This window comes from Bombina bombina, chromosome 2 (genome assembly GCF_027579735.1).
Source record: "Bombina bombina isolate aBomBom1 chromosome 2, aBomBom1.pri, whole genome shotgun sequence".
NCBI classification, from domain to species: Eukaryota; Metazoa; Chordata; class Amphibia; order Anura; family Bombinatoridae; genus Bombina; species Bombina bombina.
The window spans coordinates 1364392361-1364410152 of record NC_069500.1 but is presented as its reverse complement, the minus strand read 5'-3'; the positions used below and the strand labels follow the sequence as shown (position 1 = coordinate 1364410152).

Below are 17792 nucleotides of genomic sequence, written 5' to 3'. Positions count from 1 at the left end.
AGTGGCAGTGACGATGGGGGCGGCAGATTAGGGGTTAATAAATGTAGGTAGGTGGCGGCAATGTTAGGGACAGCAGATTAGTGGTTAATAATATTTAACTAATGTTTGCAAGGCGGGAGTGTGGCGGTTTAGGGGTTACTGCAATGTGACCTAATCACAACAGAGGGGGCGCTAAAAAAAGGACAATGGGATAATAAACGTCTATAAAAAATAATAATAATAATAGTAAAAACAACAAAATATGTATAATAACAACAAAATATGTGGCAAGCAATTATCTTGCAACAAATGATACCCTTTAAGGAAGTGAAAAAGGGTATTAATGTCCTTTAGATAAATAGACGAATTTCTATGTTGGCTGCCTCCTCCTCGCCGGCTGGTCCAGGTGTAACTATGAAAAATGAAGAAAAACAGAGGGGCGCCTCATGTGTGGTATCATCAGTGGGAAACAGAAAATCGTAGATAATATAGCCAAATGAGTACTCACGTACTCCAGTAGCACACTTAAATGCTGGTAGGGACAGGCTGCAGAATTAAGAAGGTGTGACAGCTCACCCGTCCAACAGTGCTCTTAGTGTTGTAGTGCTGGTACTACAGGGAAGATACAAAACAAGAGCACTACATGTGCAGACTATTTAAGATGCAACCAGTAGTATTTTCTTAATATAGGTGGGTACTCACATATTCCAGGAGCACACCAATGTGCTTGTGGAAGCCGGCTGCAGATTTAGGCAGGTGTGGCAGCTCACCCAAACAGATGGTCTCTTGATGGTTTTGGTGTTTGTAAAGTAGAAGGTACAATAATCCAGGTATGCTGAATCCAGTGTCAAATTAATCTCTTTGTGTACCAGAAAAAGGCAGAATGTAGGTAGAGAGATCCACTCAAAAAATAAAAGTCCAAATATTTATTAAAAACAAAGGGTTAAAAATAAACAACACAATAGTTGTTAATAATAATAAAAAGTGGATAACAGGGTGACCAGTGTTACCCCAATGATTGCAACGCGTTTCTCAGTTCGCAGACCATTTCATCAGGCAAAAAATAATAACTCTCCTTCCTACCTCTGCCTTATGTACCTTACTGACAAACATTTACCTTCCTGCAGTGGGTTGTCTTTCCTAATTAATCAATGACTAACACCTGTCTAGTGTAATCAGAGTCTCTGAATTAGGGTAGGGAAATGTCTGAATTAGGGGAGGGGAATTCCTCTCACAAACACATAGGGTATGCTATGCTAAGAAATTACAAAGTAATAAAACATGCTGTACGTTATATGAACCCTTAAATCTAAATCGGCTTTTATCTATGTCTGCAAATAATTATTATACATTTATCCTTAAAGAGAGGGAAAAAAAAAGGGAAGGCAATGCCCTATAATATTATTGCTAGATGGTTTGGCGTGCCTCCTTATCATTATCTGCTATAAGCCCAAATGCAAAATTAGCAATAAAGATTTTTAACATAAATGGATAAGTATAGGCATCGGATCACATTGTCCCCTTGTTGTTGCCAACTTGTGGCAACATAACGGTCCAATTTACTAATTACTTATTTGCAAGTATATCTGAATCATGAACTGTGTAGAAGCTGTTTGTTTTTGTACTATCATTGGTGTGGGTTCTCATATTCCACTTCATCATTGGTTACTTTGATGTGATGCCGATGTGAATCTCCGCCCCCTGGTTGCTCATCATTGTACCGAGTATTGTATGTTTACAATGCGATGTGTGTAGAAGAAACCACACCTTTGTACTACCAAAGCCGTGGTTTCTCATATTCCGTTGTATCATTGGTTGCTTTGATGTAATAGCGATGTAAGTAATCCGCCCCCTGGTTAATCGTCGTTGTACCAAGTGTTGTATGTTTACAATGCGATATATATGAGTATGCGCCCACTAAATAATTGAAATTCCACAGTGGAATAACTGCTGCCATATATTTGATCTCTGGCGAGACGGGCAAGTAGCCAGACGAATGTGATGAACCGCACTGATTAAGTTAGCAACAAATCATTTCATAAAGCCATATTTTGTGTATCTGAATCCCGCCCACATGTAAACCAAATTTAACCCTGACCATTCACATCGGGTGCGTGTCTATAATACAAGGGCAATTTACTAGCCTATTTTACTTGTATAATATAACTACTATATGTGTTCCCATTAAATTATAGTGAATATGTAAGTTCCCTAATGAAATAATAACGTCTTAACTCAATCATTTTGTGTATCTGAATCCCGCCCACATGTAAACCAAATTTAATCGTGACCATTCACATCGGGTGCATGTCTATAATACGAGGGCAATTCACTAGCCTATTTTACTTGTATAATATAACTACTATATGTGTTCCCATTAAATTATAGTGCATATGTAAGTTCCCTAATGAAATAATAACATCTTAACTCAAGTTAAAGTCAGAACTGATTGGCTAAAATGCATGTCTGTCAAAAGAACTGAGGTTAGGGGGCAGTCTGCAGAGGCATAGATACAAGGTAACCACAGAGGTAAAACGTATATACATATAACAGTTTTGGTTATGCAAAACTGGGGAAAAGTAGACTGTCCCTTTTAAAAAATATCACTTTCATATGCATGATAGTTTTTTTTTTTTTAGTGAATTTGTAACACATAAAATATATGTGCACAATTTTATAATGTTGTATGCAATTTTCTTGTTTCATATTGAAAGATGTTTGTTTAATTGTATTTGTTTTATATGGTGCTTGTAATAATTTTCCATGAAAATGCAACTCTCTGTTGTGAGAGCATAGGACTCCTATTTTGACATGGGTGGAGCAATGAGTTTTACCTCATAACCATTAAGGAATCTGTGAAGTACACACCCATTCTCCTTATTTCCTGTTTTAACAGGTAACATTTAATCTGCTTACTGACCTCCTGAATGGAAACTGTAACAGATTCTTGGGGGCTCGTCCGGGATCGGCGCTTGAACGCCGGTTCACAAAATTATGATCTTCGGGACCAAAAAAGTATGAATGCCGTGGCTGTATTCAAGAAAAATCATTTGTTAAAGGAGTGGCCTGGCTGGTTGGTGACAGTGATTTGAGGGATCGTGAGAAGGGTCGTTATGTCGGATAAAGTACGGAAGAGTCTGGTGTAGGATATTAGAAAGAAACTTCTCGACTTTTCCACTGATGAACTGTTTCAGATCACCCAGAGCATATGTCCAGTGCCGGAAAGGGACATTTCAGAACTAGATGCTGGAGACCAAGAGGGCTGATTTGAATACATTAATGCCTTCATGTATAGTACAGACTTATTAGAATCAGAGGACAGAGGTATGGCTAAACTGTTGAATTTGAGAGACATTGCTGACTCTGTTGAACATGTTCGTACTATGGCTGCACCTGTTCATCAACAGAATGATGGTAATAAGAGTAATGTTGGTGTACAAACTTCAAGCACAGCACATACATCCATTACTACTTATCATATATTTACTAGACACTGTTCATGCAACATCATCTGCAGCTATAGCTGACAAAGTGGTTAGTGTAGTAAATGTAAACCCAGATACTAAACAGAATGTAACACATCATTATTATGCAGCATCCTTACAAAACCCCACATTGACACAACCCTTGACAACAGTATCACAACAAATGCACAACCATAATAGCACATAGTTTAGCAACCATCCTGAATGGTCCATGCAGTTGCCGTCAGAGAAGGTAGTCTCCCTAAAGGAACCTCTCCTATCTCCAGCATTGCGAGTTTAAAATACAGGGAGGACAAATTGACGACTACACATCTGACATCACATACACTAGTGTATGCAGGCAAATAGAAGATGGAATCAAATAAAAATTTTAGTGATACTGAATTAGTCAGGGGGGACTGTACAGATAATAAAAGCAGGCAGTTTCAAGGACATGTTTATGAATAAGGAAGACGTGACAGTTGAGGAACTCAAAGGGTTTCTTAGGTCACATCTAGGAGGCAAAAATAGCACAGAGTTATTACAGGAATTAATACGTGGAAAACAAAATGAATGAAACGTCTCAGCGGTTCCTGTATCGAGTAATAGGTCTCAAACAGAAAGTCATCTTTGCTGCAAAACAGGTTGACACTGAAGTGAGATACAGCTCGGCAACTATTCAGGATGTTTTCCTTTACACCATTTACCAGGGCCTAGAACACAAATATAAAGACATTCGTAGTGAGTTAAAACCCCTACTTTCCAACCACAACATCACAGATGAGGAAATACTGAGAAATGTAACAAAAATCACCAGCGATGAGAATGAGAGGGTCTGAAGGCTGGGTCCTGTAACTCGTACTAAGCCAAACATTGCAAGTTGTACCCAGCTTAAAAGTGAGCCTGTGGGAGATGTGAAAGAAAACAAGAATGATCCAATCAAACAACTAACAGCTAAAATTGATGCACTTACCAGTATGGTAAATTCCATGAGAAATTCATCAAAACAAGCACAGCTTGAGCATACATGTCAGAGTGGCGTGAGACGGCCACCTCTACAGAAAGAGACAAAACACTGTAGTTGCTTAAAGTGTGTTGAAACTGGTCTGCAAAACTGTACTCACTGCTTTCAGTGTGGTAAAGAGGGGCACCTGGCTAGGGGATGCCTCCAGAAACTCAACCTGCAGGGAAACGGGAACCATTTAGGATTCTGTGAAGTGCACACCCATTCTCCTTATTATTTCCTGTTTTAACAGGTAACATTTAATCTGCTTACTGGCCTCCTGAATGGGGAATGCAACACATTGTTACTTTAAACATTGCATAAAGCTTGTTTCTATGAAAATCAGTTCAGAGATCACGTGGACAACAATTGTGTAGTAAAACAAAGCACATAAAATACACTAATGCTTCCTTATCAAATACTACTTTTTTATTGAGTGTTAATATTTGCATCTTTCCTGCTTTGCATAACTATTTTAGCTGCTATAAATACTTCAGTTGTATACTGATCTGTGTCAATCACATGAAACAAACATAAAGATGATGTCTCAGAATTATTTGCTAGGTGTATTATTTTTTTGTATTCAAGGTGAGTGAACATTTACTTTTGCAGTTTACCTGCCTTTTTAGTAAGTACAACATGTATCAGACTCTTTTCTCACATAATACTGTTTCTTCCTTTTGTTATCAGGCTGTTTAGGGCAGATTGCGATGACTCAGTCCCCAGATTCTGTCACAGTTTCACCAGGACAAAGTGTCACCATCACTTGTAAATCAAGTACTAGTGTAAGGAGTAGAGGTGGTTACAACTACTTAGCTTGGTACCAACAGAAATCAGGACAACCACCAAAGCTTATTATTTCTAAAGCAAACAGAAAATCCACAGGGACCCCAGACAGGTTCAGCGGCAGTGGGTCTGGTACTGATTTCACTCTCACAATCAGCAGAGTGCAAGCAGAAGATGCAGCAGATTATTACTGTCAGCAGGCTCACAGCTCACCTCTCACAGTTATACAGAGCTGTACAAAAACCTTCCTTTTCTGTATTTACCATATGATGTGCTGGTTACAGGAAAGTACATTTAGCTTTTAATTGAATTAAACATTAAAGGGAAACTGAACCCAATTTTTTCTTTGTGATTTAGAGCAAGACATTTTTAGCAATTTTCTAATTTACTCCTATTATCAAATTTTCTTCATTCTCTTGGTATCTTTATTTGACATGCAAGAATGTAAGTTTAGATGCCGGCCCATTTTTGGTGAACAACCTGGGTTGTTCTTGCTGATTGGTGGATAAATTCATCCACCAATAAAAAAAGTGCTGTCCAGAGGACTGAACAAAAAAAAACTGAACAAAAAAAAAGCTTAGATGCCTTCTTTTTCAAATAAAGATAGCAAGAGAACGAAGAAAAATTGACAATAGGAGTAAATTAGAAAGTTGCTTAAATTGCATGCTCTATATGAATCACGAAAAAAAAAATTGGGTTCAGTGTCCCTTTAAGGATCATGTCCACCGCACATCGATAAATGCCGACAGCATACGCTGTTGGCTTTTATCATTGCACAAGCATTTCTAGTGAAATGCTTGTGCAATGCAGCCCCCTGCACAATTGCGGCCAATTGGCCGATAGCAGGGGGTGTCGATCAACCTCAGAGGTGGAGGACGAGTTAAGGAGCAGCGGTCTTAAGACCGCTGCTTTTTAACTTCCACTTCAGGAGAACCTGAAGCGGAGTGGGTCGGAAGCAGCATCCACTGCTTTATAAATCAACCCCCAAGTATTAATTATTATTTAATCACTGTATATAAATCCCATAAATTTTTATGTAGCATAACTACTGTGCATAGGAGCGGGAGAGATAGAGAGGAAAAATAAGGAATAAAAGTTTTTTCACAATACAGAATATCACTAATATGTAGAAGGACGAAAGTAGAATGCATAGTAGAATGTATAAATAAAGAGAAACAATGTTATGCCCTGCAATGTAATACTTTATGGTTAATACTTGTAATACACTGAAACATTAGATACAATGTAGAGGCAGAAGTTCAGCAGGTAAAATAGGCAGGTAAAAGGGTGATATAAATAATATAATTGTTTTCTAACTAAAACAAGCTCATGATTTTTATGAACCCCAGAGCAAGCTGGGATCAGTAGTGCAAGCATTTCATGATCTTATGAATTAGATTTTTACAGTAGAATGGCCCTTTAAATAAAACATAGATTTAAATTGACATAAAACCCAAAGCCAGGGGAAGAGACAAACCAGCAAATACGAAACGTAGTTAATAGGCCAGCATGTACTATAGGCATGAAACAGGCAGCAGGGAAACAAGTACAATAGGCAGGTAGCAAGCCCTAAGATTCTCTGGTCAATGACTGTATACACATTATTTAGCTGCAGTATAGCAGTATGAGCCTGATCATGCTTCTGAGTGGCTTCTGAATAACCCTAGATAAGGTTCTCAGCATCTGCCAGCAGAATGTTTGGTCACTGTGCTCTCTGGCAGAAGCTGTATATGTGCTGAGTGCTCTGATAATCACAGCAATTTAGAGCACTCATGAGAAAAGACCTTAAATTTCTTCCTTTTCCCTCAAAGCCAAATGAGTAGCCCATTATGCGCTATTAGTATCATATTCAGGCTGCTTGACAAGAAATACAACAGGCCTTGGCTGTGTAATCAACTAAGATGGACAATTTTATTGTAACATAGCACAACCTCCGTTCCCTGAAAAAATAAATAAAACTTATTGGCCTTTTTGGTCAAATAAGAGACTTATTGCTCTTGATTTATGTTGTAATACAAAATTCGGAAGTTAAGATATGCTGAACTCACCCTGTCTTTGCTGCGGCCTCCTTGCTAAAGTCAGCTCCTCTGGCCGACCATGGCACAGCGCTCTTTTCTCAATGAGATGATGTTTCCACCTCTAAACCAATAGCTGTGCTTGTCATATGACAGTGTTCCATATGCTAGCACGGCTATTGGTTTAGAGGTGGAAATGTTACCTCATTGAGAAAAGAGTAATGTGCCATGGGTGACCAGAAGCGCTGACTTTGGCAAGGAGCCTTGGCACAGAAAGGGTAATGCAAATGATGTCACATCATTTGCATTACTTGTTTTTAACTTATGCTCTTGAAAAAGACGTGAAATACGTTGAAACGCGTTGAGCAAATAAATTCCTTTTTATCCAAGCTGAAAGACTGCTTTTATCTTTTTGCTGTGGCGGCCGGATTCTCCTTTTATATGGAGTAAGTTACTACACATTTATGATTACATATTGGATACTTTTTTCACTTGAGTTTTCATTTCCACTCCTAGTTGAATCTTGAGGACCTTTTCTGGAACAGTGGCATTTTATATCAGACTCTTTGGAATCATTACCATTTGACATCCCATTCCAGACAAGCAGACATTATACAACTTAAGGAGTGAGTATACTGCACCATTATTAATTGGCTTTTATACACTCTTCAAGCCATTTTTCTCTTCATTCACTAGAGAAAATTCATGCAACAGACCTGCGCCATCTTACATTGTAGCTAGCTTAGGGTTTATTTTTATTTTACAGGCAACTTTGTATTTATTTTAACTAGGTAGAATAGTTATTAAATATTTATTAACTATTTAATAACTACCTAGCTAAAATAAAGACAAATTTACCTGTAAAATAAAACCTAACCTAAGTTACAATTACACCTAACACTACAATACAATTAAATTAATTAACTACAATTAACTACAATTAAATAAACTTAAATAAAATTAACTAAAGTACAAAAAACAAACAAACAAACACTAAATTACAGAAAATAATAAAATAATTACAATAATTTTAAACTAATTACACCTAATTTAATCCCCCTAATAAAATAAAAAAAGCCCCCCAAAATAATAAAAAGCCCTACCCTATACTAAATTACAAATAGCCCTTAAAAGGGCCTTTTGCGGGGCATAATCAGCTCTTTTACCTGTAAAAAAAGAAATACACCCCCCAACATTACAACCCACCACCCACACACCCAACCCTGCTCTAAAACCCACCCAAACCCCCCTTAAAAAAACCTAACACTAACCCCTTGAAGATCACCCTACCATGAGATGTCTTCACCCAACCGGGCCTAAGTCCTCAACGAAGCCGGCCGAAGTGGTCCTCCAGACGGGCAGAAGTCTTCATCCAATCCGGGCAGAAGAGGTCCTCCAGACGGGCAGAAATCTTCATTCAGGCGGCATCTTCTATCTTCATCCATCCAACGAAGAGCGGCTCAATCTTGAAGACATCCGACGCGGAGCATCCTTCCAGACCGACGACTACCCGACGAATGACTGGTCCTTTAAATGACGTCATCCAAGATGGCATCCCTTGAATTCCGATTGGCTGATAGAATTCTATCAGCCAATCGGAATTAAGGTAGGAAAAATCCTATTGGCTGATGCAATCAGCCAATAGAATTGAAGTTCAATTCTATTGGCTGATCCAATCAGCCAATAGGATTGAGCTATTTAATAACTATTCTACCTAGTTAAAATAAATACAAACTTGCCTGTAAAATAAAAATAAACCCTAAGCAAGCTACAATGTAACTATTAGTTATATTGTAGCTATCTTAGGGTTTATTTTACAGGTAAGTATTTCGTTTTAAATAGGAATAATGTAGTTAATGATAGTAATTTAAGTTATAATTATTTAAATAATATTTAAGTTAGGGGGTGTTAGGGTTAGGGTTAGACTTAGGTTTAGGGGTTAAACAATTTATTTAGTTCCAGCGGGGTCCAGGAGCGGCGGTTTAGGGGTTAATAAGTTTAATGTAGGTGGCAGCGGTGTAGGGGGGGCAGATTAGGGGTGTTTAGACTCGGGGTACATGTTATTGTGTTAGGTGTAGACATTTACCATAGGAATCAATGGGATATCGGGCAGCAGCGAACATGAGCTTTCGCTGCTGTCAGACTCCCATTGATTCTTATGGCATCCTCCACCTCCAGGGCGGCGGATTAAAAACCAGGTACGCTGGGCCGGAAAAGTGCAGAGCGTACCTGCTAGTTATTTGATAACTTCCAAAAGTAGTCAGATTGTGCCGAACTTGCGTTCGGAACATCTGTAGTGACGTAAGCATCGATCTGTGTCGGACTGAGTCCGGCGGATCGTATGTTACGTCACTATATTCTACTTTTGCCGGTCTGTAGCCTTTGATAACTAAGGCGAATCAGGCTCGCCGCAAATATGCTGCGGAATTCCAGCGTATTTGCGGTTGACGGCTTGATAAGTAGAGGCCTAAGTGCTATTGTATTGTCTTTTTATCATGCATTTGTTGATTATGCAAATCTACTGTATTTACTGGTCTTTTAACATGTGCCAGTCTAGTTTGTTTGATCACAATCCAAATTCTCAATACGTAAAGGAACTTAATATCATACGCTAAATCTCTTGAAAGTGATGCAGCATAACTGTAAAAAACTAGCATGAAAATATCACCTTGGCATCTCTATGTAAAAAGAAAGATATTTCACCATTTTTTTAGTCTTCAAACATGCACATTTTTAAAATCACTATGGGGCCCATTTATCAATCTCTGTATGGAGCTTGAGGGCCCGTTGCACCATAATCTGTCTGATCTTGATAAAGCCCATAGGAGGGCGAAACGCGTCGTATGTGTTGGCAGTGTTGTTGTTATTACCATTATAACAACTAACCATATCTTTGGAATCTCATTTGGAGTCTCACTTAATAACCCGGGTTACATTATTGGGACATTTTCTCATAAGGAGCAGAGCCTCTGTGTTGGGGAACACTGTTTTGGATATCCTTTATACCATTCTGTTTTACAGCCCCCTGCGTGCTACTAGCACTAAGTGCAGGGCTTACCAAAGAGGACCGGGAGTACAGCGCATAGAGGGGAGCGCAAGAATCGGCCTCTACCTTCAGCCGGAACACCTTTCTGTGACGTCAGACGCCAAAGCTGCAGTCAGCCCTGCTCGAGGTGAGGACCGGGCGAGGGAGTAAGACCAGCAACTGACGAGTCTACAACTTGGTAAAGTACACGGCTTTTTGGTGTTGACACACAAATATCTTACAAAGTAAGAGAACTTTGGACAACGAATTCATTTCTCTATACACTATATTTGGCAGCTACGGCTTTGCTCTAATAAGGCAGCTTGGTGGTATTTCAATAACGGAACACTGTCTTTTGTTTTGGTGTTTGAAAAAAACATTTATTTTTGCCTGAACCACAATAACCACATAGGAACTGCTGATTATCATTGTTTGTTTTTTAAACCTGAATAAGTTTTAGCAGTCATTAGACTTTTTAGGATATTAGCTTAATTTATTTTGGGGAGACGTCCCTTTGTATTTGCATCTGTGATCATATATATGTTTTATTAAATTTGTTTGAGTGTTGATACCTTTAGCTCTGAGCGCCTCCCTTATTTCCATTTTATCTTTTCACTATATTTTAGACAATTGCAGGGATTTTTGTCTTTTAAGGGGGTGTATGGTTATCAGTTTGGCCCAGCGCACCTATCTACCTTTTTTCGTTTGTAACCATAATCTGTCCGCCTGCTCTGAGGAGGTGGACAGACATCGCCGCAATTCAACCCGATCGAATACGATCGGGTTGATTGACACCCCCCTGCTAGCAGCCGCAGATTGGCCACAAATCTGCAGGGGGTGTTGTTGCATCAGCAGTTCACATGTTTGTCGGACATAATCTGCTGATTGGTTCATGTCGGACAGACACATAATAAATAGGCACCATAATCACAAGATTAACAAGGCAAATAAAGAATTTTGAGTAGTTTTCAGGAGGAAACTATTTACTGCTTGAAGGGTATTATCCACAGAAGTATTTTATGATTGTGATTGCTTGAAAAACATTGATAGTAACTCAAGACAAACAGGGTTACTTTAGAGGCCATTCTGATGATCTATGATCATAAAACTACTTTAGAAGTCATTTGCACATCATCAGACATCATCAGGCTTGTAAAGTCATCAACTAAGGTAAAACATTCTGTGTAATGACTTCAGAATGATTAGCAGATTACCTTACTGATTATAATACTTTACAAGCATGAACAGCCAGTGAATGCCTCTAGAGTCATCTCATTTAAATATTTTGGCCTGTGGGCATTCTTCAGGATGGCTTCTGATGCCTAGTCATCGATTACTTCAGAATGACTCCAGTAAGATCATTCTTTTTGACTATGGAACAGTCGACATTAAGAAATAGTTATGTAAAAAAACTAACTCATGATTTTAACTAAGCTATGATCAGTAATGCAAACATTTCATGAACTAATTAATTAGATTTTTGCAGTAGAATGTCCTTTAAAATAAAAAAATATAAATTCAAATTTAAATAAAAACACTTATACAGTAAATCCAAACTTTCTTAGAGACAGTATGAAAATATAATACAGCAAGATACTCAGAGCATTTTAAAAGACAAGTGATTATTCAGTTCATGTCCACCATTACTGGAGATAAAACTATTTTATTCAGCTAAAACTAAAAGCAGTGAAATTAAAAATATCCTTAAAGTTTTTTTAAATCTTATATTTCCTTATTTACAGTTATTTGTTGTTATTTTGTGTATTTGGTGTAAAAATGATCTAGTATTACTTTGTTATAAAATTACTTATATGCAAATCTAATACAAAATTTAGTGCTGGACATTTTAGATTAGTTTTTATGTTCATTCAATTTGCTTGTTTTTATGAGCATGTAACAGCAAAAATAAAACACTAAGGTTAAAAGAATCAATGCGTTGTGGAAAAAATATTCTTCTGACTTTGGTGAGTTATGTGTCAGAGTTGCATGTAACATATAATAACAGTTCTCATTGGGGTATATTCCAATTTATTAAAAAAGCTTTGCATGGATTTTAAATTCAAAGCAATATCAATCCGTAAGAAAACACTTTTTTTTTACATTTAGTGGCTTTGCTCTATGTGAGTACCACTAATATTTTGCACTGAGGGACACTAGAAACCATATTCCAATAAATCATGGAAAAAAGACAGTGCATTTCTATAAAAAGGAGGCATTAAAACAAACAATTTGCACACAGCAAACATTTTTTTGAAATAAAAAGGAGAAATTACAGAAACCTGTAACTTTACCCAAAGTCCTATAGTTTTCTGATTCTAGGAAGAAGGAATGAGGAATATTTAAATACACTGTTCAGACAGAGAATCCAGAAAATGTGAATACGTGACCCTCATGATGGCAGTGCAAAGGTTACTGATAGGGCAAGGGGTGGGGGTGGGGGGTTAGGGAGAGGCTTGATATGGGGATAAAAATAGAAGTAGGGTCTCTTTTTATCTGGAGCCAACATGGGAGATGTAGATGCCTTCTTCTAACACACTGACAAACAGAGCAGTTTTACACTGGGCTTGTGCTTACGTATTATTGCTGACATTCAGGAGCAGTTACGGATGGTTTCACAGCTGTCTAAGTCTCGTGGCCCTGAGTGGATACTCCAGCAGTTGACGATGTCGGGGGTTGTCCCTGGCACAGTGGGTCAATGAAAGGAGTGAGGCCTGTAAGGCATTCCAGACCTCTGGAGTGAATGAGCCTTCTGCTAGTAGCAGAGAAGTAGTCCCAGGTAGTCCCCAGCGGGGGTGTATAGCTGAGTCCTCAGTGGTGGATGCTGAAGCTAGTGTGGCCTGTGTTGAATAAGTGGAGGAGACATTTAGGAACAGTGGTGAGAAGCTGGCTGCTAGTCAGGGTCCAGTGAGTGCTGCAGCAAGGACAGGGAGGTGATGCGGTCAGCAAAAAAACGGCTGCTGGGAGAAGTGGCGCAGCTAAAGCTGTTGGACCATGAGGCCTTATGAGACTGGGAGATCAGTTATGGTCTGGAGCAGAAGAGGAGAGACCTTGGCGCCAACATTGAGGGAGCTGGTGGGGAATAAGGCTGTATGTGGAGCGAGGGAGAGGTGTGTGTGTGTTTTTCTAGGGATATAGCAAACTATGGATGAGGGAGCTCAACTTAGCCCAAGATACAATAAAAAAAATGTATGTTCTATTAATATGTGCAAGACAATTGTTTGTTCATCACCACATCCTCCTCACCCCTCACCCTGTTCTCTCTCCCCCTCTACACTCTCCACTTTTGCTCCCTCTCCTCCCCTTATCTCCCTCTCTCCCCTATTTCCCTCCCTCTTTCTCTTCTTTCCCCTCCCCCTCTCTTTCCCTTCTTTCCTCTCCCTCCCACTTCTATTTCTTTTCCTCTTTCCCCTCTCTCTTTCTCTCTCTTCATGATCGGTAGCAGGTTGGCAGATCCAGGGATAGGAGCACCAGCTCCAGGAGATGTGTGTCACCAAAGAGAGTGGAGACAACTACACTGGAGAGAAATGTGGCAGCATCTATTTAGGCCACTATGGCAAGGGAAGCTGCAAGAGAAAAAATGGCCACAATGGGAGAACCTGCTATAGCGCTTTCTGTTTCAGGTGAGGTGTCTATGGATTTGGTTCCATCTGGAGTGGGTGGAGTAAGCAGAATGGATACTGGTACAATGAGTTGCTGAATGGGTTGAAGGAGTTAATGGTAAGGCTGGATAGCCAGTTTGGAGGGCAGGGCTCTAGGTCTGGGGAAGTGTCTGTGGCAGGGACTTGAAGTGCGATTGGGGGATCTGGAGTGCCAGCTAGTTGTGGGGCTAGTGGGGGGCTCTATGGGCAGTTCTTCAGTGGGGGTACTCTTAAGGTGTTAGGGGAGGTCTTACTGAGTCCATGTTTGTGCTCCATTAGATTTGGGGCTGCATCTTACTTTGGAGATAAGAGAAAAGATCTGGAAAAGGGAGTTTTTAGAAATGTTTTAGTTGTTACCGCTGGATCAGTTTGTAGAAATTAAAGAGGATGAGAAGGCGGAGCCAGGAAAAGAGAGGAAGATGAGAGGAAGAAGAGGTACAGAAAATTACCAAAGACTTTTGCACACTGGGCCAGGGCTTTCTGCATTTTGGCAAGCATGATGGCTGACAAGTTCCCAGATCAGGGTTATTGCACATATGTGGGAATGGTGGTGGCTTTATGATGAGCAGTTTTGACAGTGGATTGTTGTGAGGCTAGAATTGTGGTGGGATGATCAAGATATGGGCATTTGGTTGGAGATCACAACAGCATTGAGTGGGGGGCAGTCCTTTCTGAGTGGGGCAGGTGGGCCTGGTAGAGGTACAGTAGCCAGTATGGCAGTGGCAATCAGGAAGGGACTGTGCTTGCAATTCATTGGTGGGTCCCGATGATTTGAAACTTCATATAAATACAAACATGAATGCTCCAATTGTGGAGGGGCACACACCCTTAGTAGGTTCTTCAAAAGAAGAAAAGCAAGTGGGAACCCAGAGGAGGTGGCTTTACTGAGCGTGGATGCCAGTGAGGGTAGAAAGGATGGTCCCGTGGTTAGATCAGTATGCTAGGAGGGGTAAAAAATAAGATGCAGAATTTGTTATTCCTTTTGTCGACTAGCCGAGTTTGAAAGTTCATGTGAATTTGGTGGAGAGGGCCAAGCATGAGAAATAAATGTCGTTAGGTAGGATGGTTAGGTCCATTTTTGGAGAGCCCACTCCTGAATATCAGGGTGTCCCCTTTAGGGATTGTTCCTAAAAAGGTCCCTGGTCAATTTCAAATGATTCATTTATCTTATCTGAAAGGATTCTCGCTGAATGATGGGTTTGATCCAGCCCTTACAGCGGTTCAGTATGCCTTCTGTGATAGAACAGTTGCATTAGTTAGGGCTAGGGGGGTTGGTACCTTGTTGGCTAAGGTGGACGTTGAAGCAGCTTTGAGATTGCCTGTTTATCCGGTGAGTCACCATTTGTTAGGTTGTTTCTTTGATAGTTAATTTTTCATGAATTTAACTTTAGGAGGGCCTGTTCAATCTCTTTACTGAATGTGAGGCTAGGGCAGGGGCCTGCTCAGTAGTGCACTACCTTGATGATTTTCTTTTTGTGGGATCGACGGAGGGCCAGGATTGTGCATTTCTGATGAGTGTTTATGGAAGTGGATAATGACTTTGGAATCTTGGTAGGAAGTGAAAAAAAAAGGTCCATAAACGTCCTTGAGTTTCCTGGGTATACAGGGGAATTATAAATGGATAGAGTGTCATCTTCATGTAGATAAATTGGAAGAACTGAAGCTTTCTATTTTGTTGGTGATGGAGAAAACAGTTACACTGAAGAAGATGCAGTGTTTGCTGGGAAAGCTAAATTTTGAATCCAAGATTATTCTGGTTGGTCGTGTCTTTGCCAGGAGTCATTGGCCAAGGTGGGGGTGCGGGAGCCTCATAATAATATTTGCATTTCACAAGAGTATAAGGATGATCTCAAGGTATGGCTATTGTTTAAGAAGGAATTTAAGAGAGGACTTTGTTTCAGCAGAAGATGGTGTTGCATACCCCCTTTGTTTACTGATGTGTTGAGGGGGTCATGGTTTTGGTGCAAATTTGGAGGGAAAAATGGTGTTTGGGGTAGTGGCCAGCAAGCTGGGATGAGGCTGGGTTAATTAAGAAACAACCTTTTTAGAGCTATTTTCTATGATGGTTTAATTGTGTGTGTAGCTGGGTGTTTTGGCAAACAGGTGAGTCACATTTCATTCTGATAATATGGGTGTGGACATGGCTCTTAATCAGTTGTATGCCAATTTCCTTCCTGTGATCCATCTGTTGCATTTGTTTGTGTTGGAGTGTCTGAGGAGTAATATAATGCGTAGAGCTGTGCATGTTCTAGGTAAAGAAAATAGTATAGCTGATGTTCTTTCCCATTGGGATCATTTTTGGGCCTTGGTGCCGTAGGCGGAAAAGAAAGGTGCATTGTGCCCTTTGGAGTTTTGGAACGGGGCCTTTCTGAAGTCTTGAACCTTTTGAGGGGAGCGCTAGCTCATAGGATTTGGTGGGCTTATGTGCAGGTATGGGAGGTATGGTTTGAGGTTCTGGGGTGAACTGTTTATGTGGGCACAAGTGTTGGAAAGCGTTCCCATGGTGGATGCAGGAATGGGGTCAAGCGGTATTTCAAAAGCTATGGTTCAGAAGAGACTGTCTGCTTTAGTCTTTTTGTTTCAGTTGCTGGGTTCGGAGGATGTGACAAAGTCCTTTGTGGTTGGTCTGGCTGCCCGCATTTTGTGCAACGGGTACTCTCTGTTGACTCCAGGAACCAGTAGTTTTTTTCAGTATTAAAACATATGGTTGATCTGCTCTCCAGTATTTGTGTGTCAGATATTGAGTTTTGTTTGTTTCAAGCTGCCGTTGTGTTGGTCCTTTTTGCGGCTTTCCGGGTTTCAGAGTTGGTTGGGGTAAATAAGAAAGACCCAAGTGGGATTCAGTTTTCCGATGTCTGGTTCAAAGAAAGGCTGTTACTGGTAATTATTGAGGTGTTCTATGACAGATCAAGTAGGGAAAGGCCATTTGCTTAGTTTGGTCATGATTAGGGGTGATTGTTGCCCAGTGGGAGCTGTGGCTAAGTATCCAAATGTGAGACCTCCAATGGGTAGTCCTTTGTTTGTTTTTAGTAATAGCTCTTTTCTTTCCCGTTATCGGTTTATTACAGTTTTTATGGCTGATTTTGTTCCTGCTAAATTTTGTTCTCACTCTTTCAGGATTGGGGCTGCTACTGAGGCTAATTATCTGGGTTTAGGGGAGGAGATTATTAAGAGGACTGGGAGGTAGGATTCAGGTAGATTTTGATCATATGTACATCCTGATCTAGTGGCTTAGTTTGTATTTTGTTTTTCGGGTCCCATAACTTTTTGGCTAATTGTTCATTAATATAATTATTGGATAACAGCAGTTAAGGAGAGTAGCAAACAGCTGGGAGTGAAGTCAGAAGTGGCACATTTGAAATGGCTTAGAGTGAGAGGTTTAAAATGGGACAAGATAGTTATTAAGGTGGTGGAATGTTCTTGCTTATTCTGCTCTCCAGATCTGTTTTGGGTTTTATGTCCCAACAGGATCTTAGGATAGGCTTAAAAGCAACATGGGTAATTTATTGCAATTGTTTCCTAATCTGGTTCTAGATTGTTTTGAAATTGAGCTCAGGTCAACCTGGAGGGTGACTTGGGATGTTTGAATGCATCCAGGCATAAAGTTAATAGAATGGTTAGACACTTATCTGATGGTGTTCATTTAAATGAGTAAGCAAAAAATGTAGGGACAGAAGCACCAGAACACATAAACAAGGCGTAGTGAGTTGCTAAAGATGACAAACACTGGCAGGGAAAAAAGATAAAAGTCATCACACTCAGGACAAGCGCCATCTCATCAGGTGACAAACACTTTGTAAAAGATGTTAAGCGTATTCTTATCTCAACAGGTACAATCCAGGTTCAGCACTGTGATGATATACAAAAGCAACCCTGAACCCA

The 17792-nt window shown here is 39.9% G+C and overlaps 1 gene segment (V, D, J or C); it reads left to right on the top strand.

Annotated features, from left to right (window-relative positions):
- The first annotated feature begins 4985 nt into the window (after positions 1 to 4985).
- LOC128647568 (immunoglobulin kappa variable 4-1-like) lies at positions 4986 to 16844 on the top strand. The segment is given in 5 exon segments: positions 4986 to 5034; positions 5137 to 5453; positions 12891 to 12959; positions 16495 to 16588; positions 16672 to 16844. Coding segments are annotated over 5 exon segments (702 nt in total).
- Positions 16845 to 17792: the final 948 nt, after the last annotated feature.